This window comes from Theropithecus gelada, chromosome 7a (genome assembly GCF_003255815.1).
Source record: "Theropithecus gelada isolate Dixy chromosome 7a, Tgel_1.0, whole genome shotgun sequence".
Taxonomy (NCBI): Eukaryota; Metazoa; Chordata; class Mammalia; order Primates; family Cercopithecidae; genus Theropithecus; species Theropithecus gelada.
This window is the reverse complement of record NC_037674.1, coordinates 58,289,900-58,315,830: the sequence shown is the minus strand read 5'-3', so window position 1 is coordinate 58,315,830 and position 25,931 is coordinate 58,289,900. Positions and strand designations below refer to the sequence as shown.

General features: G+C 37.5%; 1 protein-coding gene and 1 non-coding gene across 6 annotated transcripts in view; both read left to right on the top strand.

Annotated features, from left to right (window-relative positions):
- The window catches only part of EFL1 (elongation factor like GTPase 1), a 135,078-nt gene that overhangs the window by 85,725 nt on the left and 23,422 nt on the right, over positions 1-25,931 (top strand). For all 5 annotated transcript variants that reach the window (XR_003120236.1, XM_025390570.1, XM_025390572.1 and 2 more), the window contains 2 exons: positions 14,950-15,081; positions 21,133-21,280. Coding sequence is in view for 4 of the 5 variants with exons in the window: in XM_025390570.1 (XP_025246355.1) it covers positions 14,950-15,081; positions 21,133-21,280 (280 nt within the window). In the remaining variant the exon portion in view is untranslated. The remainder of the gene's footprint in view (positions 1-14,949; positions 15,082-21,132; positions 21,281-25,931) is intronic.
- On the top strand, positions 4,513-4,676 carry LOC112628145. The gene has a single exon (XR_003120323.1). It is a non-coding gene; the product is annotated as a U1 spliceosomal RNA (small nuclear RNA).

Here is a 25,931-nt window from a genome sequence, read left to right as displayed (position 1 = left end):
AGGACTAAGAAACTCAATCAAAACCGCTCAACTACATGGAAACTGAAAACCTGCTCCTGAATGACTACTGAGTACATAACGAAATGAAGGCAGAAATAAAGATGTTCTTTGAAACCAATGAGAACAAAGATACAACATACCAGAATCTCTGGGACACATTTAAAGCAACATGTAGAGGGAAATTTATAGCACTAAATGCCCACAAGAGAAAGCAGGAAAGATCTAAAATTGACACTGTAACATCACAATTAAAAGAACTAGAGAAGCAAGAGCAAACACATTCGAAAGCTAGCAGAAGGCAAGAAATAACTAAGATCAGAGCAGAACTGAAGGAGATAGAGACACAAAAAACCCTCCAAAAAATCAATGAATCCAGGAGTTGGTTTTTTGAAAAGATCAACAAAATTGACAGACTGCTAGCAAGACTAACAAAGAAGAAAAGAGAGAAGAATCAAATAGATGCAATAAAAAATGATAAAGGGGATATCACCACCGACCCCACAGAAATACAAACTACCATCAGAGAATACTATCAACACCTCTACGCAAATAAACTAGAAAATCTAGAAGAAATGGATAGTTTCCTGGACACTTACACTCTTCCAAGACTAAACCAGGAAGAACCTGAATCCCTGAATAGACCAATAGCAGGCTCTGAAATTGAGGCAATAATTAATAGCCTACCAACGAAAAAAAGTCCAGGACCAGATGGATTCACAGCTGAATTCTACCAGAGGTACAAGGAGTAGCTGGTACCATTCCTTCTGAAACTATTCCAATCAATAGAAAAAGAGGGAATCCTCCCTAACTCATTTTATGAGGCCAACATCATCCTGATAGCAAAGCCTGGCAGAGACACAACAAAAAAAGATAATTTTAGACCAATATCCCTGATGAACATTGATGCAAAAATGCTAAATAAAATACTGGCAAACCGGATTCAGCAGCACATCAAAAAGCTTATCCACCATGATCAAGTGGGCTTCATCCCTGGGATGCAAGGCTGGTTCAACATTCGAAAATCAATAAACATAATCCAGCATATAAACAGAACCAAAGACAAGAACCACATGATTATCTCAATAGATGCAGAAAAGGCTTTTGACAAAATTCAACAGCCCTTCATGCTAAAAACGCTCAATAAATTCGGTATTGATGGAACATACCTCAAAATAATAAGAGCTATTTATGACAAACCCACAGCCAATATCATACTGAATGGGCAAAAACTGGAAAAATTCCCTTTGAAAACTGGCACAAGACAGGGATGCCCTCTCTCACCACTCCTATTCAACATAGTGTTGGAAGTTCTGGCTAGGGCAATCAGGCAAGAGAGAAAGCAAGGGTATTCAGTTAGGAAAAGAAGAAGTCAAATTGTCCCTCTTTGCAGATGACATGATTGTATATTTAGAAAACCCCATCGTCTCAGCCCAAAATCTCCTTAAGCTGATAAGCAACTTCAGCAAAGTCTCAGGATACAAAATTAATGTGCAGAAATCACAAGCATTCTTATACACCAGTAACAGACAAAGAGAGCCAAATCATGAATGAACTTCCATTCACAATCGCTTCAAAGAGAATAAAATATCTAGGAATCCAACTGACAAGGGATGTAAAGGACCTCTTCAAGGAGAACTACAAACCACTGCTCAGTGAAATAAAAGAGGACACAAACAAATGGAAGAACATACCATACTCATGGATAGGAAGAATCAATATCGTGAAAATGGCCATACTGCCCAAGGTTATTTATAGATTCAATGCCATCCCCATCAAGCTACCAATGAGTTTCTTCACAGAATTGGAAAAAACTGCTTTAAAGTTCATATGGAGCCAAAAAAGAGCCCGCATCTCCAAGACAATCCTAAGTCAAAAGAACAAAGCTGGAAGCATCACACTACCTGACTTCAAACTATACTACAAGGCTACAGTAACCAAAACAGCATGGTACTGGTACCAAAACAGAGATATAGACCAATGGAACAGAACAGAGTCCTCAGAAATAATACCACACATCTACAGCCATCTGATCTTTGACAAAGCTGAGAAAAACAAGAAATGGGGAAAGGATTCCCTATTTAATAAATGGTGCTGGGAAAATTGGCTAGCCATAAGTAGAAAGCTGAAACTGGATCCTTTCCTTACTCCTTATACGAAAATTAATTCAAGATGGATTAGAGACTTAAATGTTAGACCTAATAGCATAAAAATCCTAGAAGAAAACCTAGGTAGTACCATTCAGGACATAGGCATGGGCAAAGACTTCATGTCTAAAACACCAAAAGCAACGGCAGCAAAAGCCAAAATTGACAAATGGGATCTCATTAAACTAAAGAGCTTCTGCACAGCAAAAGAAACTACCATCAGAGTGAACAGGCAACCTACAGAATGGGAGAAAATTTTTGTAATCTACTCATCTGACGAAGGGCTAATATCCAGAACCTACAAAGAACTCCAACAAATTTACAAGAAAAAAACAAACAACCCCATCAAAAAGTGGGCAAAGGATATGAATAGACATTTCTCAAAAGAAGACATTCATACAGCCAACAAACACATGAAAAAATGCTCATCATCACTGGCCATCAGAGAAATGCAAATCAAAACCACAATGAGATACGATCTCACATCAGTTAGAATGGCAATCATTAAAAAAGTCAGGAAACAACAGGTGCTGGAGAGGATGTGGAGAAAGGAACACTTTTACACTGTTGGTGGGATTGTAAGCTAGTTCAACCATTATGGAGAACAGTATGGCGATTCCTCAAGGATCTAGAACTAGATGTACCATATGACCCAGCCATCCCATTACTGGATATATACCCAAAGGATTATAAATCATGCTGCTATAAAGACATATGCACACGTATGTTTATTGCGGCACTATTCACAATAGCAAAGACTTGGAATCAACCCAAATGTCCATCAGTGACAGACTGGATTAAGAAAATGTGGCACATATACACCATGGAATACTATGCAGCCATAAAAAAGGATGAGTTTGTGTCCTTTGTAGGGACATGGATGCAGCTGGAAACCATCATTCTTAGCAAACTGTCACAAGAACAGAAAACCAAACACCGCATGTTCTCACTCATAGGTGGCAACTGAACAATGAGATCACTTGGACTCAGGAAGGGGAACATCACACACTGGGGCCTATCACGGGGAGGGGGGAGGGGGGAAGGATTGCATTGGGAGTTATACCTGATGTAAATGACGAGTTTATGGGTGCTGACGAGTTGATGGGTGCAGCACACCAACATGGCACAAGTATACATATGTAACAAACCTGCACATTATGCACATGTACCGTAGAACTTAAAGTATAATAATAATAATAAATAAATTTAAAAAAAAAGAAAAAAGAAAATGGTATTAATACCAAAAATTCAACCTGTATTTCTGGTTATTTCATTGATCTACTAAGTGAGGAAGAAAATGTGAAGGTTGTTTTTTTTTTTCAGTCCACAATAACAGAACTGCTTTGCAAGTTGCTGCTTCTCACCAGGAAGTAATGCATGCACTGGAAAAGATACTGACTTGAATTGAAATGATCGGTATTTGCTTAACAATTAGTTAATATTCTAATATTGTTACTTTTGCCTTTTAGGAATTCAGTTTCTTCAAGTAAGCTGTATCAATGTCACAGTCAGTACTTGTGCCACATCAAGATGCAGACGTAGGGCAATAGTCTCAAAAATCCGAAGCTTTAAGGCTCAGGGATTGGAATACTCAATAATAATGTGACTGCATTGTAAAAATGCTTCAGGAGCACTTACAATAAGAAAATGTGAGAAAATAGAATGTGGGATCTCTGTCTTCATCTCTGTCTCGCCCGTGGTGCACAGCAAGTTTATAAATATAAGTGGTTACTAGACACTTAGTGAAGTAAATCTAAGAAGCACAGAAGATATATGACATATTCTTGCAGCAACTGTTTAGAGCCTGCCCTCAAGGAAATCACAGTGTACTAGACTGTAAGATTCTACAGGACCCTCCAAATTCCATAATTCCTGAATTGACTTTGTAGAAAATATTAACCTTTGGAAAAGTAATCGTTACAGATGGTAAAGGACACAGGGGTGGCATCGGGTGATGCAGGCCCACATCTAATTCCACGGTGGCCTGTAAGTAGATCTGGAGATTAGGGTTTGGCAGTGGGACTAAGGTTCAACACAGCCTTCTTAAACTGAAGGCTAATACTCCTTACTCTCAGGACCTTGGTTAACCTCAAGAAACATTCCAGTTCCCTATCAGATAGGAATCCAAGACTCCCTCTGTGGACACGAGACACCATGAAATCCAAGTCTGGCAATCCAGAGGTGAGACCACATTTTCAGTTTCTAGGATCTAAATTGATTAATGCAAATGTAATCCATTTACAGTATAATCCCAGGTTCATCAAACAATGTGAGCATTCAAGGCACAGAAGTTACAAAAAGGCTATATTTTTTTAACTTCTGGTTATTTTTAAGCTTTTTTTTTTTTTTTTTTTTTTTTTTAATCATCATAGATACTTGGTAGGGGAGATACCAAGACCACAAAGGTGGTTTCCCAGGGTGAGGCTTATTCAGTACACTCCAGGTGTGCTGATCCCCTGCGATTTTCCCAAATGTGGGAAACTCGACTGCATAATTTGTGGTAGTGAGGAACTGGGTTCGTGCTCTACCCTGACGTAAATGTACTTTTTTTTTTTTTTTTTGAGACAGAGTCTCACTCTGTCACCCAGGCTGGAGTGCAGTGGCACAATCTCGGCTTACTGCAAAGTCTTGCCTCCTGGGTTCATGCCATTCTCCTGCCTCAGCCTCCCAAGTAGCTGGGACTACCGGCACCTGCCACCCTGCCCAGCTAATTTTTTGTATTTTTAGTAGAGACAGGGTTTCGCCATGTTAATCAGGATGGTCTCGATCTCCTGACCTCGTGATCCACCCACCTTGGCCTCCCAAAGTGCTGGGATTACAGGCATGAGCCATTGTGCCTGGCCCAAATGTATTTTTTAAAAAGAAATAAAAATATTTTTATCATCATAAAAATAGTACATTTGGTGTGACCATTTGTTTAAATATAGAAAAAGTAAAATGAGAATCATCTTTAACCCCACTATCCAGACATAGCCACTATTGACATTTTGGAATATATCCTCCAGCTCTATTTTCTATGCATATATTTTTTTCTTACATATTTTGTGTATGCATTTAAAGTTGTAATTTTAAAGTGCACACATTTTAAAAGAGGAAAGATACCTTTTTACAAACATAAGTTAATTATAGAATATTTGAAAATTACAGGAATAAAGAAAAAGATAAAAACCAGGAGCTGAATGTAACAATCATTAACTTTTTAAAACTTTAAAGTATTTCAGACAATAAATAATATAATGAACATTCATGTACCTGCCATCCAGACTCAACTAATTTTAATGTTTTTCTGTAATTGTACAACTCTCTTTATACCCGATTAAATGTTAGCTAAGTCCCTTTATATCCTTTCCTTATCCCATCAATAACTCCCAGATTCCCCAGCCATACCACTTCTTTAAACTTGCTGTGTAATTTTCTCTCCCAGTGCTTTAAAACTTATTTGTAATTTCAATAGGTGTCTGTCAGGAATATATTTATTTAATGTTTAAACTTTGCGTGATAGTATCATATTGTTCATGACCTTCTGTAACTTGCCATTATTTTACTGTTTTATGTTTTACAGATTTTTTTCTATGTTGATTCCATTGTATGAATTCATTATAATTTATTTTTTCAATCTTCTGTTGGTGGATATTGAAGGGTGCTTTCAGTTTTTTGCTATGACAGGTGCATTACAGTGAATACCTTTGAACATTTTTTTCCTTGTGCACATAGATGAGTTTTTCTAGGGGGTACTTCTTAACCCTGTCAAACCCCACTTTCTTTTCATAACAAACATTCTGACATCACTTTTACTACCCAGAAATGAAATTCAAAGATCAAATAATCTGCCTGCCTACATAATTTCAGAAATATCAGTATAATACTTTAATGTAAGGGATAAATAAAAGGGAGGTGATTTACAATAAAATAATGTGCATTTTAGTATATAAATGTTCCAGTTTGACTACATGAGTTAAGTCAGATATTTGTAGTCACCATGTTTCTGTGACAGTCACAGATGTAGCTTGATACAGATGTATGGTATTGATGACTCATACACCATGAGTGGCTGTCGATAAAATGGTGAACAGCTTGTTTTCAGAACAAGTTCATACTTCCTTTGATTTATGTGGTAATTCCATTTCTGAAAATTCGGTGTATATTAAACTACAGAAAATTCTGTTATTAAAATTGAATTAGATTTAAACTCAGATTATTATGAACAGATTTTTCCAGCAGAATATTCAAAAGCTATACAAAGAGGGTAACTCTTTGTACGGGAGGACATTTTCACACATGCAAAGCACTGGCCCCTGCTCAGTAACTGCCAGTAGTAGGCCCCAATCAGAAACGCCCCCACCACTCACTCACTAAATCACCTAGAGAGGGGTTGTATGGCTGTGGGTGGTGTGCTGTTCTCAACACTGCTGGTACACAGTTGTGCCTGTTCTCAACACTGCTCTGGGATATACAACTAGAAATCACCTTGGTGAGTTGAATAGTCTAGTCATACTTTAATGAACATTGCAACTTATTCTCCCTCATAGTTGTAACAATCTTTGTTCTCATCTACAGTGCGCAAGACCTACTTTTTCTGCACATACTTGCCAACACATGGTTTCTTCAGACTCATACCAGTTGTATTGGTGTGAAATAGTATCTGGTTTTAATTTGCATTTACCTTATTATCAATGAGATTCTTTCTTTTAATGTTTTTTGGCTGAGGCTTTCTTTTCTTTTAATGTCTTTTCTTGGACTATTTATATTCTTTGCCTAGATTCCTATTGGGTTGCTTTTTTTCATTGATTTGTACTAGTTCTTTATATACTTACAATTTTTTGTCTCCTTTAGACATTGAAAGCATCTCTTACTTTGCAGCTTTTATCTTTGTGGGATGTGTGTGTGTGTATAAATTTCAACTCTTACTTTAGATGTAGGAGGTATGTGTGCAGATTTGTTACATGAGAGTATTGCATGATACTGAGGTTTGGAGTATGGATTCCATCACTCTGGTAGTGAGCATAGTACCTGATAGGTAGTTTTTTAACCAACCTCCCTCCCCACTCTCTAGTAGTCCACAGCATCTGTTGTTCCCATGTTTGTTTGGTATCTTTTATTTTGAAGTTTTTTAAAGAATATAGTGAGTCTTACAAATCTTCAGTCTTATGATATCATATGATTTGTGCTTTCAGGTTTTATGTTTCACATTTAGGTCTTTGATCTATATGAAATTTCTTTTTCTAGATGGTGTATGACACAGATGCAATTATATCATTTTTTCCATTGCATTGGCTAATTGTTTCAATGCTGTTTACTGAATAGTCCTACCTGTCTGCCACTGTTGCCCCTTCGTCATTCCCACATGTGTTGGTCTTTTTCTGGGCTCTTCATTTTTTTCCATTGATCTGTTGTCTAACAGACCACTGTCACTACACTGCCTATGTATTTTTATCCCCCTGAGGTTGTGCCACTTGCTCAAGAAGAGAGTTATGAACTGACCCTTAATATTTTCCTTTAATCTGATCCATGACTAACAGAAATAGCATACAGTTCAAGGTGCCCTTCTCTAGTTTCACCTACTCATTCAGGTTTTCTTTAGTTTTCTCTTTCTTTGATCATTTCAATCAGGACCATTTGTATACCTGTGCTGAAGTTGCCATTTCTTCCAGAAGTGACTCTGTTTCCTGATTTTAATTGAAAATATTTAGGGTTTAAAGGCAGAAGGAATTCAGTTATGATTTCCTGGTTGTGTAAAGCTGTATCTCTTCTTCCCCTTTTCTTTTTGTCTTAAAACAAATTTCCAGCATTGTTTTCAACTATACTAAGCATTTTGTGCTTCTGACTTGCTGAATCTTGTGTGTTTCCCCATTTATTTAAATCATTTGAATTGGAATGCAGCACATGTTAAAGGAGTATCACTTAAAACCATGTGTTACTATATAAAATATAAATTTAGGTAAATGGGACAGGATACAAAACTCATAAATGGATCTGATCCTGAATATGAATTTGCGCTTCATAAAGAAGTTATTATAATTTTCCTTATAGTTAACAATATATACAAAAAATTAAATATGCAATTTATATCATACTCCAAAGGAACTCTTAAATCTGATTAACAAATCTATGAATAAAACCACTGCTACTCTGACTGTTATAACCACCACTGCCACTACTTGCATTTATTGCAGAAGGTTAGAACTTTATAACTTTCAAGTTCCTTGGATTCCAAATCGAACATAATAAGAAAGCATCTTGACTAAAGAAAAGAAAATGAATGGGATGGAAAAGTCTTTTCCCTTGTGCCTTAATGCTCCACCCTGAAGCTGTCAATAATGACCTTGGTTTCTCACTTAGACATCTAGTGGTGCCGTTTCCACACCTCATCACTCCTTCCCATGTCCTCTGTTTGGTTATTTCCATACTCCTGAATGCTAGTTTCTCCAGGAGGCCCATAACCTTTTCAGTTTCTGTCTTCACATGAACAAAAAGTGTACTTTTCCTGTTATGAGATGTGTCACATGGTGTCGTAATTAACTGTTTATTTGCCTTTGTCCCTCACCAGATTTTAAACTCTGTGAAGATGGCAACTGTGCTCATGTGCACTCATTCATTGAGGAACCTATGAAGTGCCCATTTTGGTCCTTGCCCTTAAAACTGAACTCATTGAAAGACTAACAGAAAGTTGAATAACTGTTTATCAATTATTTGAAAGCACAGCTTCCTGAGCTTTGAAACTTAGACACCAAATGGAAAAAGCTCAAAAAGTTACTACAGGGAAAAAAATAGACGCAAAATATAAAGGGAAACTATAGGCTGGAGGAAGAAATGTGAAAGAGTTCAAATGTTTATTACATAAAACTAATATAAATAATAAAAATTATAAACCTGAAAGAAGAATAGACAACTGCTTTGAACTAGTAATTTATCTACCTCGTTGTCCATGCCAGGAATCTGGATTTTATTCTTGTTTCCTTCTTGTCCCTTCTTCTGAGCTCCTAACAAACCACCAAGACTTGGCAGTTCTACCTCAGTTCTCTCTAATTCCTCTTTAAGATCCCAATTTATGCTCCAAGAAAGGATCATAAGAAACCCAGACCACCACCATTCTATTAGGAACAGACTGACCCAATTGGAGCTTTATTCTCACCAAGAAAATCATACAGTTGTGAGTGTGGGTAGATCCTTTTTGGGTAGATGCTCTGTAGATTCTTTTTGTCCTGTTAGGACACACCAAGAGATGATAAAATACAGGCCCCACTCAGGCATTCTACTTTGCTTCCAAGCCCCAGATGGAATTTCTTCCACTATTTCAATTCCATACCCCCACACTGAAAACCATGTTATTCCCTTGGTGAGAACCAAGCTCCATTGGGTCAGTCTGTACCTAATAGAATGATGGTGGTCTGACTGTCTCAGGATCCTTTCTTGGGGCATAAATTGGGACCTTACAGTGACACAGTTATAAAACTTTTAACTTGTTCAGGACACTGAGGGGCAAGTTTCTACCTCTTCTCAAATACAAAGATAGTAAGCCAGCATATCTCCAGGAAAAAAAGAGTTTTGGTTCTTTAGGTGTTACTTTTTCTTCTCATTTCCTGTGTAGTTTCTCTTCTGAGAAAAGGGCCCACAGATCTTGAAGAAGTATGTGTAAGAACTATTATTACACCTGTAATCCCAGGACTTTGGGAGGCCAAGGACGGTGGATCACTTGAAGTCAGGAGTTCGAGACCAGCCTGGCCAACATGGTGAAACCCCATCTCTACTAAAAAAACAAAAAATTAGCCAGGTGTGGTGGTGCGTGCCTGTAATCCCAGCTACTCTGGAGGCTGAGGTGGGAGAATCGCTGGAACCCGGGAGCTGGAGGTTGCAGTGAGCTGACATCACACCACAAGCATTCCAGTCTGGGCAACAGAGCGAGACTCCGTCTCAAAAACAAACAAACACACAAAAAACTATTAGCTCAGTCTGTTCCTATGAGAAGAAAAAAATTTGTGACATAGTGATGTCATTGTTGCGAGATTTTTTCCCAACGGCCTACTATAACACCAAGAAGTTAAAGGGCAGTTGATTTAATGGACTTGTTTAGCATGATGGACAGACTTGACCCATCTTCTGAAAACTTTAGCTAAGCAATACTGATCCACTTTGGAGATACTGGCCAAACAGGCTTGAAAAGGGTGACAGCAGTTATAAAGCATGTGGATTCCCTGTTATTCTTTGTAGTTGAGTCAAAGAGCACGGAATCTGAGTTTTGATGAAAGATACAGAACCAAGGCATAAAACTGGAAGCAGAGGATATGGGCTGCTTTGGTATCCAAATGCAGCGGGGCCTAGAGCAGAAGATAGTCTTTCAAAACTAAGGGTTCTCTAGATTCCCACTACCTGGGGAACTTGTACTTTTAAAAAAATCCTCATCTCTCTTCCAAAGTGATGTTCATTTCTTTCACAGGCATGAGGCTGTATGGATGTTCTTGACATATGACTTGCATTTACTGCAAAGGTTTAAAGAGATCCATTAATTCCAGCCTAAACAGGTTAACAGGAACAGGTTGATGGTTCTTGGGTGGAGAATGTTAAAGTCAGTTTGAAATAAAACTTTGGTGATTAAGAGACCATATTTTAATGTTTTTTCCCACAAATTTTTAAAATTATAATAATGTTAGAATTAAATTATAACAGTTCCATGAAAGAGCACTTTACAAATCCAAATTTGCCTGAAGAGGGTAATTCTGTTCCCTATCCAGACAGCTAACAGGCTCACCCACAGAAAGCAGTGTTAGTATTCACTATTGGTTTTACCGTCTTCCTACTTGCCAGTATCTAGTTTAATCATCCTAGATTGATTGAACCCGTGCAACAGGGCGTTGTTAAGAATAGAAAAAAGGCCGGGCGCGGTGGCTCAAGCCTGTAATCCCAGCACTTTGGGAGGCCGAGACGGGCGGATCACGAGGTCAGGAGATCGAGACCATCCTGGCTAACACGGTGAAACCCCGTCTCTATTAAGAAATACAAAAAACTAGCCGGGCGAGGTGGCGGGCGCCTGTAGTCCCAGCTACTCGGGAGGCTGAGGCCGGAGAATGGCGTGAACCCGGGAGGCGGAGCTTGCAGTGAGCTGAGATCCGGCCACTGCAGTCCAGCCTGGGTGACAGAGTGAGACTCCGTCTCAAAAAAAAAAAAAAAGAATAGAAAAAAAGTTTTCAACAGAAGGTGAATTCATCTCTCAAGCCCCACACAATTTTTTTCAGTCTCATATCATAAAAGATACTCTCCTTAATATTTGTTTCTGGAATTCTTTTTAAAGGGAAATATTAGGGCACAGCCTAGAAAAAAAAATTTGGCTCAACAGTCTTTACAAAATACTGGTTTTTGATTATGAGGAATTTGAAGGGTATAGTGTACAGTCTAGCAAGGGCCTATGTACTCAGTTGTCATTCCAGTCTGTAACATAGAGTTCACGTGCCAATTTATTTAATTTTATTTGTTGTATAGAGAAAAATCAGGATCATAAAGGGCTTGGGTTTGATAATTTATCTTCAATCAGACAAAAGTATTGGTGTTTCTATAAAAAGTAGAATTCTTGGCATCTAGTAAATTGCTTTAGCTCCATGTTCCTCAACCTGCTTTCTCTTTTATTTCTTGTAAATTACATGTACTTTTTTGATAAACAAAAAAAATACTGGTGCCCTCTATAATCCATGAAATGTGAAAATAAATATAGTGACTAAAAACAAATCAATGGCACACTAATTTTGGATTTTGTTCCCCCATGCTGTCACTCTTCCTACCCTGGGAATTCTGAAATGATTACCAGGAGGGACCATACTTCTCATCCCCCAATTCCAGTTGAAAAATGCTTTAGCAAATGTGCTTTCTGTGAAGGAATTCTTTGTCCCTAATTGTTATAATTTTCACTAAAGTGACTGAAGTGAAAATCACATGATTTAATTAGAAAAAAGGATAAGAAATTTATGGTTATTACAATACTATAAATTATGTGTGACAATAAAGAAGACAATAAAGAGAAATATAAAAAGAAAATAGTGGCAATATTAGAATGGTGCAATTGTGGGTATAAAGTCTTTTTTCAAGATTGTACTTGCTGATGTTATTTTTAAAAACAAAAAGTTGCTTCAGACTATATTTTGTGTAAAGAACAAGTTGTGCAGTTAATAATTGATAGCAAATCAAGAAATTCTCAAAAGGGATTTTAAAGTTACTTTATAGTGATTCATCTAGATCAACTTAATGGTCCTCCCTGTCGTAGGTTTTAAAATTATATTTAAAAATAAGTAAAAATGTTGACATGTAGTACGGGTAGTGAAGTTTTTACTATCTTTGGAGCATTGCTTTTTCTATAAATTCTAATATTAGCTATGAACATTGTGGTCTTGACTTTTTGTTTTTTGGGAGAATTGTATTCATGTTAGCAAATCTGGGCATATCTAAATAGCAAGAGTAGATTCGGTAATTGGAACAGCAAATGTAAACCAGAAGTTCAAAGAGACAGTGTTTAAAATATACTGACCATCTGCAGTCTGCATACCTGGCAATACGGAGGAAAGACCAGCATTTATCTTTTCATTGAAACCATGTGCTCTGTGTGCAGGAAGGAAATGCATGCTGGTCAGAGGTCAGAAGCAGGATAGATGAGGTTTGAAAGGGAATATTTACTATTGGGTTTTCCTAAACCCTTAGCCTCTTGGGAGATGTTATTTCTAGCAGACTTAGTGGAAACGTGGACAGACCCAGATCTATTACATCATAGTACCAATAGGAGATGTAAACAAGAAGCTATAGCTAGGTATCACTATGTGTGCTGAGCTAAGAGGTACAATAATAAGAAATTTAGATTTTGACCAAAGAAGTACACTGGAGGCACAGGAGGAATTTAACATCCTGGAAACTTTAGTTTGAAGAGGATCCCATGCACACAAAAGGTCTGTAAATCATGTCCTGTGCTGAATAGTTAAAGGAGCTACTGATATTTAATGTGAGGCAGAAGAGAGTTAAAAGGATCTGACAAATGCTTTCAAAATCCAAAAGGTAGTTTGTGAAAGTAGAAGCAGCACATTTTCTGCGAACCTTTGGAGAATTGAACTAAAAACAATGTGTGGAGATGGGGAAAGACAGATTTTAGAATAATGCAAGGAAAATTTTCTTAAAGTTGGAGCTATCTGTTAATGTAGTGAGGTGGTAAATTCTGGTGGATGTCAGAGGGTAGATGTTCAGGTGGATGTTAAGAGGGAAGTTTCCATACCGTGTGGTCAGACAACAAAAAACATCTAAATTATCCTCCAAGTGTGTGTACCTGAAGCCTCTGCTTCAGTTCCCCTCCACCAGCCTGGATGTGTGATTGGGTGGCCTCCCATCGCCCTGTACCTTTACATCAATTGGTCAACTAAAGGCAGCAAAGTGGTTTTCTTTGTTTCCTTTCCTCAACTCAAAAGCATAAAAATGGCCCGTGTGTGTGTGTGTGTTCCCCTCTCTCTCGCTCGCTCGTTCTCTCTCTCTCTCTCTCTTTCTTTCTCCTGTCCTATACTTTCCTGTCCTTTTTGACAGGGTCTTAGTCTGTCACCCAGTCTTGAACTCCTGTGCTCAAGCGATCCTCCCACCTCAGCCTCTCAGGTGGCTGGTACTATAAAAAGGTGTGCACCACCATGCCTGGCTAAATTTTAAATTTTTTGTAGAAAGAAGTCTCACTATGTTGCCCAGGCTGGTCTAGAACTCCTGACCTCAAGTGATCCTCCTCGACCTCCCAAAGTGCTGGGATTACAGGCGTGAGCCACTGCATTGGCCCTCTGTATGTGTTTCTTAATTTGTTCTAAAATGTCTACTCATACTCTGGGTGTGAGATTCAGTATACCTCTTTATCACTCTTTTTTTTTTTTTTTTTTTTTTTTTGAGACGGAGTCTCGCTGTGTCACCTAGGTGGAGTGCAGTGGCACTATCTCAGCTCACTGCAACCGCCACCTTCTAGGTTCAAGCAATTCTCCTGCCTCAGCCTCCCAGGTAGCTGGGACTACAGGCGCCCAACACCATGCCCGGCTAATTTTTTGTATTTTTAGTAATGATGGGGTTTCACTGTGTTAGCCAGGATGGTCTTGATCTCCTAACCTCATGATCCGCCTGCCTCAGTCTCTCAAAGTGCCAGTATTACAGGTGTGAGCCACTGCATCTGGCCCCTTATCACTCTTTCTAAGACATTCTTTTTGCTTCCATCTGCTCAAAGACAAATATGCAACCTTCAGAGTCTCATGCAATCGTCAGCCAAAAGCCTGAAGTGAGTGTATGGCAGGGGGAAGGGGTTGACTAGGATTCTCTTCTAAAATAGGGGAAGTATGGAGGGTGGCTTAGGGTAACATACTACATAGCAACATCACATTTTAAGTTCCTGAATTCCCTTTACTCATGCAAATGGATTTGGCAAAAGATTATTTCAGTAGAGACCCATCTTCTTCATCAAATTAATATATTTTTTAAAACCAACTAAGTGTTAGAAATAATCGGTGTTTTCAGACAGATATGTCTGGAAGTGATCATTTCTGTGGTCGAAGTAGGTATGCATTAGCCCAATCTGATGTAATAAGATTTGTACATGTGGGAAACAAAAGGCAGAATTTCTGTATTTTGACAGCAATCAAATGGTATCCAGGTGTACCAAAAAAAAAAAAAAAAATGGTGCAGGTCTGCCTCATTTCTTGCAACATTTTGGAAGCATTTGGCTCTGTGACACATATACTGGGTTGATGCTGCTGTTTTTCTAACATAAATTCAGAGTTTATCATCCTTTATTGACCGTATGGATCTTTTCTTCCTACAGGAATAGGAGGCCTTCAAGATTTTGTGCTGAAATCTGCAACACTGTGTAGCCTGCCCTCCTGCCCACCATTTATACCACTCAACTTCGAAGCCACTCCTATTGTGAGAGTTGCTGTTGAACCGAAACATCCAAGTAAGATAACCTTGTTTTTAAAAGCATATGTTTATTATTCTTTTAAAGCATAGCATGTATTTAGTATGTGATTCCTCATGACTTGTTTCAGCAGTATATAATGAATTTTCATTGAGGTGTATAGTAGAAGCAACTCTTCAAAGGGCATCTAACTTCTGTCTTAGGAACATGCCATGGTTACAGGTACCTTTGCTGTCCGGGAGACTGCATCTTCTTAATGGCAAAGACAGGGACGTCTCTACATCCTCCACAACCCTGGCATAGGATTGTAGCTTAGCAAAGCTCATGTTTTGTTTTGTTTTGTTTAGTTTAGTTCAGTTTAGTTTTTGAGGTGGAGTCTCACTCTGTTGCCCAGGCTGGAGTGCACTGGCGTGATCTCGACACCACCTCTAATACCTTGGTTCAAGCGATTCACCTGCCTCAGCCTCCTGAATAGCTGGGATTACAGGCATCCACCACCACGCCTGGCTAATTTTTGTGTTTTTAGTAGAGATGGGGTTTCACCAAGTTGGCCAGGCTGGTCTTGAACTCCTGACCTCAGGTGATCCGCCTGCCTTGGGCGCCCAAAGTGCTAGGATTAAAGGCATGAGCGACTGTGCCCAGCCAAAGCTCATATTTTAGATGACTTGTTAGTTGGAATCTTATCTCAAGCTCCTTGGGTCAGAATCCATCATTTGCCTGTTCCCTCTAGGTTTGACAGATTATCTGGACACTGAGAATTTCCCATCTGTTTAGAAACCACTTTCTGCACCTTTCCTGCTGGCCACCTGACATTCACATATGCCTGACCATGTAACAACAACTCCTTAGCCTTTGGCTTATAGTATTTACCTAGTCAATCCTTTTGCACTTTTGTATTTCACATCCCTTGACTATCGCTAATCCTAAATCACTGTGACTTTGCTATTCCAGTGCTAGTGATTGTCAGTGAAGAATCTCCAGACCATGCTTTAAGGAAACCAAAGAACAAATGGTAAAATGGTAGTTTTCTGTTGAGGTATATAATGGCCTCATTGCTCCTGAACATATGTATCCCTCCTCTCCCCAGAGCTAACCCTTCTGAACTCATCACTCTCTCAAGTTCTAAGACATACCCCTAGCCATTAAGGATCCCTGGAGCCCCAGGGCAGATACTTGGAGGACTGGACCTCAGACCTTTGGGGCCAGCCCTAGTAAATAGCCATCTGCCTTCAGCCTCGAGATAGGAATTTTTTGTGGCCCATCACTGTGGACTGACACAGTGCCTTGGTTGCTGCACGGATTTATCCCAGTCTATGTAAAACATGCTTCCTCTTTTAGGCTTGTCCAGATCCTGGCCTTTCGTGATTTTGTTCTTTTATTCTACTCACTAGGCTGGCTCTAACCACTGTCTACTGTGTTCAATCCTTCGAAATACATACAAGAAAGCTCAGTTTAATTTAAGTTGTGATATTTGAGTCTGGCAACCATGGCTTATTCTTAGATGTGTCTACTATTTATTCGTATCCTCTTTCTTACTTAGTTTTTCTCTATTGCATTTGCACATGCATTTTACAAATAGGAAACAATAATAATTTAAGCCATAATTTTACTTGTTTGTTTATTTCTTTATTTTGAGATAAGGTCTCACTGTCACCCAAGCTGGAGTGCAGTGGCTCAATCACAGTCACGGCTCACTGCAACCTTGACCTCCTGGGCTCACGCAATCCTCCTGCCTCAACCTCCCAAGTAGCTGGGACCACAGACACATGTCACCATGCCCAGCTAATTTTTGTTATTATTTGTAGATGGGTTCTCCCCATGTCACCTAGACTGGTCCTAAACTCCTGAGCTTAAGCAGTCCTCTCACCTCAGCCTGTTAGAGTGCTGGGATTACAGGTGTGAGCCACTGTGCCTGGCCTAAGATGTGATATTTTAATAATAGAAATTTATAATTTTTAAAAGCCTTTGTTATGGTTATGTGCTACTCTGTGGTGTCTGTTATAGAAGCTAAGTAAAAGCCCAACTCTAAAGAACCAGCTTCTTTGAAGGACTGGCTACATGAGATGAAGGGTTCTAGTACCTAGTGTATTTCCTGTCCTAAAGCTGACTCATAGTAAGATTAAGTTCCTTTCCTTTCCATAAATGAGATAGTCTAATAAATAGAATTATTCAGGATTATCAATTTGGAGGCCAAAGTGTGCTTCCTCATGTGTGTTTTCATTGAATTTATCTGAACTTTGTGAAAAATAAACTTAAATGGTTAGACGGGGCACATAATTTTCTTCATAATTTTAAAAGGAGTATTGCTATTTTTTTCCCATTAAGTATATTATTTTTACTGGTTTTACCATGCATTTACTGACTGTGTTACTGAAGCACCCCATTTGATTTTTCAGTGTCTGAACTTTGTACTCTTTATTTTGCCTTCTTGGTGTTTTCACATTGTCCACATGTTATTTTACATTCAGAATGTCTGGGGAAACTTCCCTTCCTTGTTCCTATGAGCTTTCAGAGAGTATTTATTGTCTGTTTACTCTTTGCCCTAGTAACTTATATCATCCTTATGGGGCATCCTTTATTCATAGGTTACATGTCTGATGACTGTTGGGATATTTCACTCTCTTATAAGACTTTCCAGTAATACTGCCTCTGAGAGGCACTGGACACATCCATTGTTTTTTGTTTTTCTTGAATAGACCACATATCCCCAGGTCCTGTCTTTTTTTTTTTTTTTTTTTTTTTTTTTTTTTGTGACAACTAGATTAATCCAGAAGACAACAATTTGCTTCTTTTCTTTCGGAGAGAAGCAAATCATGAGTATTTGTTCTTCCACTTTTCTTTCTTTAATTTCCCAAGTGGGGATCAAAATGTCATGGCAGCCACCCTCTACTTCATGCCCACAGGTCAACTACAAACTCAACACAGAGAACTACAAATGTTCCAAAGCAATTATTATTTTCTTCATTATAATTGATCCTTACTGTATTCCACACACTGTACTAAGGATTTTACATTGATTATCTCATTTAATCCTCCCAAAAGCCCTGTTCATTAGGATACTCTTTTTATTCTCATCTTCACAGGAGGGAAACTGAAGCTTAGAGAAGTTAAATTAATTTGCCCAAGGCCATACAGTTAGGAAGCGGTGAAGTCAGGATACAGATCTCTGCCTCAGAAACAATGCTAGATCTTCATTTGTGGGAATCCAAGAAATCCTATTTATCTGAGATCAGAGTAATTTGTTTCTGGAATTGTTTTATCCTTTATCCATATTAGTTAAAAAAAAATTTTGACACCTATGCTTATATAGATAGATGAATTTTTGTGCTAATGTTTTATATGCATTATGAAACACAAAATAGAAATTATTTAAAAATTGAGTTGAAAAATCAAATACCTAATTTTATTTGTATTTGATGAAGATACATACAGTATGTACATATAAGTATATATAGTATTTATTTGTGATTGTGGCTTATAATTATTTTAGTTATCTAATACTGTGTAATATATTACTTCAAAATTTAGTGGCTTGAAACAACACTTATTTTTCATAGTTCCCTTGGTCTGGAATTTGGAAGGGTTTGGCATTGTGTCTCTCAAGTAGTGGTAGTCATACATCACCTTGGGCAGTAGCCATCTGAAGGTTTAACTGTACTTCCAAACATGAGCTCACAAGTTAGTGCTGGCTGGGGACCTCAGTTCCTCTCCACATGACTGTTTGAGTGTCCTGCAGCATAGCGTGGTGATTGGCTGCAGCCAGCGTTCCAAAATACTAAAGCAGAAGCTATAATGCCTTTTGTGAACTAGCCTTGGGAATCACACATCATCCTTTCCACAGTGTTCTGTTGGTCACACAGACCAGCCATGGTTCACAGTTGGAGAGAGCTGCACAGGAATGTGAATATCAGGAGGCAAGGATGATTGGAGCCACCTTGGAGGCTGGCTACCACAATAATGCTTCCTTCTTTTTGAAGGTCTTGCCTGAACACTTTGTGATATAGCCATTCCAAGGCCAGCTCCTAGGTTCCATTTGTTAAAACACTTGATTTTAATGACCATTATCACTGGAAAAGCCACCTCACAAAGTTAGATAGTCCAAAGGGAAGAATGATTCATTGGCTTCCTTTACTAAATCATGGTATCCATTTTAGATTCCCATTTTCCCAATTATTAAAAGGTTTTGGTAAAATGTAGCTAGTGACTATCTAGTTTTCCTGATGGCAGTCCATTTTTCTTATACTAATTAGAAGCTTTGTTAATTCTTATATCTTTATTGAACTATCTATTTGGTGATTTTAAGAGCAGGTTAAGAAAATCACCCTCCAAATTTTAAGAGATTTTTATACATTATACATGAAGTATTTATGTTATCTTCAGCAACCAAATGACTGTCAGTGGCAACATTTTCAAACACCTAATTTCTAAATGTTGTCTCCATGTTTCAAATTTCTTTTGGAAAAAAAAAATTTTTCTTATTGTTAAACTGTTACTTTTATTTTACCTTAAAGAGACAAATTTAAGTGTATATATATTTTTTCAAAAATATTTGTTGGGGATCTCATCTTGGTGGTAGCCATTGTTTTTACTTTATAATTTGTTTGATGGAGAGCTGACAAAAAGCCTTGCCATTTCTTTTTTTATTACTCCCATGTGCTTGTGTTATTAGTATTATAGTATTGTCAGTGATATCTTTGCAGGAATCCATTTAAGCCAGGTTTAAAATTCTGTGAAGGCTTAGTTAACACTAGATAATATCTGTAAATCCACTTATTAGGCAAAAGAAAATTACAGTATGCCAAGAAGGAACAAATGAAGGTGCCTCTGTCAACCCTGGACACAGTGAAATCCTACTTCCCGTCTTCCCTTGGAATTCTGTGCATTCCATATGTGGCTTTTGATCACCTGACCTACAAGGGTGCTGACATCCATCCGCAGAGCATGAGCTCTGTGGCTGGCTGCCCAGCTTCTAAACCAGGTTCTGCCATTTAGTTAGTCTGGGACCTTGAACACAAGTTTATTAGTTTCTCTATACCTGTTTCCTCATCTATTAAATGAGAACAATAATCATACCACCTAATCGTTAATGAGCTCATATATGTACATTGCTTGTCTGGCACATTGTTAGTGCTGTGAAACGTTAGTTATTATTAGAACTTTATTTCAAAAATAAATAGGTATAGAAGTTCTAATATTCCTGCTCCCAGTTAATCAACTTTTATAAGGCATGTTGAAAATCATTGCATTGCAGAAAGTTCCTGTGATTTTGTCTTTTTGGCATGCTGAAAACCAAGCATTGAGGGATTGCTAAGTCTTTTCTTCAAATGTAGAACTGAAACAAGACTGCATAAAAATGTCTTCGAGACCAAGGCTTCTGCTAAGGCCACTGCAGGAGACTTCCTTGGACCTGCCTTGAGGGAGCAGTAGCAGTTGGGTATGTGGAAAGGGGGTGAAAAAGTAGCTAAACCCAAGATGTAGGTCATAGTCCCCATCCCTACTCTCAATTCCCAGGAACTATAGGGTAAAAGCAATTATATGTGAAAAACACGTGCAGAATACAATGCAGAAGATGCCTTTAGCTCACTAGGTAAAGTAGCTAGTTAGGGTATTCTAAAACCCAAGTTCTATCAAGCAGTTTCACAAATAATTATTTTTAATATGAGGCTCTGGTACAGTTTCTTGAATATTATATTAAATGTTTCTGTTGCTTATTTATTGATTTTATAGGTGATGTTTGAAGAAATGCTCTGTTTATTTTCTAGGTATATAATGTGTACATTTGTTACAAGATTTAGGTGAATTCACAAGTAGAAAGATGGAAGCTTATATCTGCAGAGTATTTGAAGAAGTAATATAGATGAGCTTTGGGAGTCTTGATGATAAGCTTGCGGATGTGTCATGTTTGCTATCTGTACAAAAAAATTACTAGAAGGTAGTTTTCTTCATGTCACTGCACTATCTGGAAGAAAAATAAATTGTTGTTTTAAGAGTTTATTTCAATGTAATTTTCCCTTGAGTAGCCAGAACCATTGTCTTTGAATTGTGTTAGTTCTTATATCATATTTAATCTATTTCATTTTTTTAACCTAGGTGAAATGCCTCAGCTCGTAAAAGGAATGAAACTGTTAAACCAGGCTGATCCCTGTGTCCAGATTTTAATTCAGGAAACAGGAGAGCACGTTTTAGTCACAGCAGGAGAAGTCCACCTTCAGCGATGCCTGGATGACTTAAAAGAAAGGTTAGGTGAAAATGATAGTGATGGAGAAATGATAGCTCTCAATCAGTGGGATGTTTTAGTGTTTCCTAAACCAGTTGAACTTAGACTATGGCTTATTTTTGGAGAAAAATGAAATACCCTCAATTCAGACGTGAACAGTTATTCGATTGTAGACTTAATTTTTAATAACTGAAAACTGGCATTCACTGCCTACACTTGAATAATTTTGCATTTTTAGCTTAAGTCATAAAATGTTTTTCTGTATATGTATTTTACTTTAAGCATGTACACAAAACACAAAATACCACAACAACAAAGCAAAATATTATTTTGTAAATGTTGGCTATGTAATTAGGATAGACTTCTCTTATTGATGTGGTCTTTACAATGTAAACCTTCTGGAAATCTTTGTATTTTTCTATAAAGACAATATGTGTTATAAAATGGGCATCCCAAATTTTTATAACAGGCATTTTTCCTCTTTGTTGCAAAGATAATGTATGTTTATTGCAAAAATTAGGAAAATACAGAAGAAGAAAAAGAATCATTCAGTTACCATGCAGAAATAACCACCATTACATTCAGATTCCTAAATCCACACTGTTCTATGCATATTAAAGTATACACAAATATCTATATACACAGTTCTGATTATTTGGTTAAGATAAACTTCCGGAAGTATTATAGCTAACTCAAAAAGTATGCATATTTTTAAGTGTTATGATCCATATTTTCCTCAAGAAAGGCTGTTCTAATTTACATTATAACTAGCAATAAATATTGGAAAGTGCCTCTTTTCTCAAACTTTTGCAACTTTGCATAGTTTATCATTTTTTTAAAATGTCATCAGTCTTGAAGACAAATGAAAGATATTCACAATTAATACACATTTCTGTGCTTACTAGTAGAAAAAATTAGAAATTTCCCTGTAATTGCTGTCCTTCCTTTTGTTTTTAAAATTTCTGGGACTATAATCATAATCATAACAAATAATAATTATAAATGATTGATATAATTATATATTAAATATTATATAACAGTCACTGTGTTAAGCACTATTTATCTCACTTAATCTTTATACCACAGTAAAATTGGTGGTAGTAGTAACTATACAACAACACCTGGCACTAATAATAGAACAAGAATAACTGCTGCTGGCCGGGCGCAGTGGCTCACACCTGTAATCCCAGCACTTTAGGAGGCCGAGGCAGGCAGATCATGAGGTCAGGAGATCAAGACCATCCTGGTGAAACCCTGTGTCTACTAAAAATACAAAAATTAGCTGAGTGTGGTGGCATGCGCCTGTAATCCAGCTACTCAGGAGGATGAGGCAGGAAAATCACTTGACCCGGGAGGTGGAGATTGTGGTGAGCTGAGATCGTGCCGCTGCACTCCAGCCTGGCGACAGAGGAAGACTCCATCTCAAACAAAAAACAGAATAACTACTGCAGCATTTATGTAGGATTCTGTAAAGCTTCTACCAGATGCCAGAAACTAGACCCCTACCTCATAATGTACTCAAAAATTTATTTCAGGTGGATTCTTGGTTACAATGTAAAAGGTAAAACCATAAAGTGTTTAGAAGATAGTATAAGAGAATATCTTCAAGACCTCAGGGTAGCAAAAAGCTTCTTAATAGCATATTAAGAGCACCAATGACAAAGGAAAAGCTTGATCATCAAAAGACACTATTAAGATAATAAGGAGGCTGACCACAGGGTTAGAGAAGACCTTTGTACTACTTGTAACAGACAAGAGACTTATATCCCCAATATAGAAGGAATTCCTACAAATAAATGAGAAGGGCAGCAATCCAATAGAAAAACTGTACAAAGACTTGAAGAGCTACTTCATAACAGAGGCTTCCAAAGGCCAATAAACATGAAAAACTATTCAACTTATTCAAAATCAAAGTGAGATACTTCTGCATACCCACTAGAGTGGTTAAATATTTTTTAAGTGATGTTATCAAGTGGTGGCAAAGATGTGGAACAACAAGAATTCACCTATGCAACTAGTGGGAATATCAATTGGTACAACTATTTTGGAATATAATTTGGTATGGTCTGCTAAGATGAGAGATAGGCACTTACTGTGGCTTGGCAAATCTCCCATTTGTACTCTATATATACACAACACAGAGCTAGGCAAATGTGCACCAAGAATACTCATAGCAACAATTTTTTTTTCTGTTTTTTTTTTTTTTTTTTTTTTTTTTTGAGAAAAGGCACTCACGTCGCTCAGGCTGGAATGCAGTGGTGCACTCTCAGCTTACTACAACCTCCACTTCCTGGGCTCAAGCAAATATCCTGCCTCAGCCTCCTGAGTAGCTGGGACTACAGGTGTGCGCCACCACGCCCAGCTATTTTTTGTGTTTTTAGTAGAGATAGTGTTTCAGCATCTTAACCAGGCTGGTCTCAAACTCCTGACCTCAAGTGATCCACCCACCTTGGCCTCCCAAAGTGCTGGGATTACAGGCATGAGCCACCTTACCTGGCCTCATAGCAACAAAATTTTAGTAGCCAAAAGTTGGAAACAACTCAAACATTTAAATGCATAAATAAATAAATAAAGATATATTCATACAATGGAATTCTATAGAATGATCTCAGTGAACAACACAACAGGTATATAAAACATAGGTGAATCTCACAATATAATGTTGAGCAAAAGAAGCCGCTTCACTTTCCCCAAAAAGTGTTTGTTTGTATTTATATGAAGTTCAAAACGTACTGCACCAGGTTGGATAATATAGCAAGACCTCATTTCTAAAAAAATAAATAAATAAATTATTCAGGCAGGGCAGGTGGTGCATGCCTGTAATACCAGCTACTCGGGAAGCTGAGGCAAGAGGATTGCTTAAGCCCAGGTGTTCGAGGCTGCAGTGAACTATAATCACACCACTGCACTTCAGCCTGGGTGACACAGTAAGACCCTGTTTTAAAAAAAGAACAAAAGGAAACACAGTCCAAACCGAACTGTGGAGTATAAAGGGTTACATGTTTAGGTGATTTAAAAAAAAAAAAAAGAAAGAAAAGGAGGATATTACAATAAAAATCAGGATAGCAGTTACCTTCATACTTCATGGCATTGGGAAAAGGCAGCCTGGGGCCCTCTGAGGGCTAAGAATGTTCTGTTTCTTGACTATACCATGTAGTTTACATGGGTGTTCACTTTGAGGTAAGTTATCATAGATCAGTAGATTTTTGTTTTGTACACTGTTCTATATGACTATTACATTTCATAATTATGCTTACATTAAGAATGTGTATAATGTTATAGAATTTTTTTAGTTCTCATAGGACAGAGCCTACCTTTTGGTAGTATATAATCTTTTTCAACTTCTACACACTTTTTCAGGAATAGACTATGTCCAGGAATGGGAGACAAGGAGACTATCTGTTGTCTCCAGGCCAGAGAAACTGTCAGAATTCTTAGCATCCAGATCTCAGTGTAGTAATAATCAGAGCAGGAAGCCATAGGAAATTGCCATGATGTAGCCTGAGCCTACTGCACTTTTTTTAGTGTAATCAGAGGCTCTGTATTGCTAGGACTTAAAGAACCTTTGGTCCTGAGGTGCTTTGTAAATGTGGCAACCATCACACACTTCCTTCTACAGCTTGGAGTGGTTTTAATTAATCATATAAATGATTACTACAGGAGACTTCTTGGGAGCCTCAGGAATTAGAACGACTAAAGTAGCTCATAGCTTTTTTGACTGTGTTACAGGAATAAGAGGGCAGTGTCGTAGATGTGTACTCTCTCGTAGTTTCAGTAGCTTTGCAGTTGATTTTCTTGAGTGTTCTAAGTATATGAGCATATTTTCCCTATGTAATGATAATTTTAGAAATATTTTTATTTTCCTAAGATTTTTAAGTGACTTTTTTCTTAAAATCAAGAATAGGTATTGAATCTTATTGAATGCCAATTTAGCATATTTAAAAGTGGCTACATAGATTATTTGACATTTTTAATGTGGTATTATTTTAACAGATCTTCTAATACAAATTAATTTTCATATAACCTATAATACAAACTTTGTAGTGTTGTGATAAATTATTCCTTTAACGTACTGTGTAACTCCATTTTTCAGTGTGGCATAATGACCAAGAGTGTGGATTCTGAAATCAGACCTAAATTTGAATCCTAGTTTCTCCACTTACAGGCTATTTGGAGAAGTTACTTAATATTTCTTATCTGGTTTCCTCTTCTACAAAATTAAATAGTACTAGTGCCTACTAAAGAAATACTACATGTAAAACACTTAACACAGTGCCTCATACATAATAAGCTTTTTTAATGCACACACCTGCATATCCTTAGTTTTTGTTATTTTATCTTAGATTTTATATCTGAATTCTTAGGTAAGATTCAACTACAGTTTTGTATATGTATACTGTCTTTGTCAGGTTTGACTATCAAAGTAGTTTTAAAAACATACAATGTCCAGTCCATCTTGTTGTATATCCTGTGAATATATAACAAGATTGTAAATATGCAATATACAACAGTATCAAACTTGATATTATGTGGAAAAAGGGGCTTTCTGAACTTGATGGCACACTGGGGCTCAAGAGCTATGATGTCCAGAAGAGTAGCTACTACCCACATACAGCTGTTTAAAATCAAATACAATTAAAAATTTAGTTCTTCAGTCATACAAGCCACATTT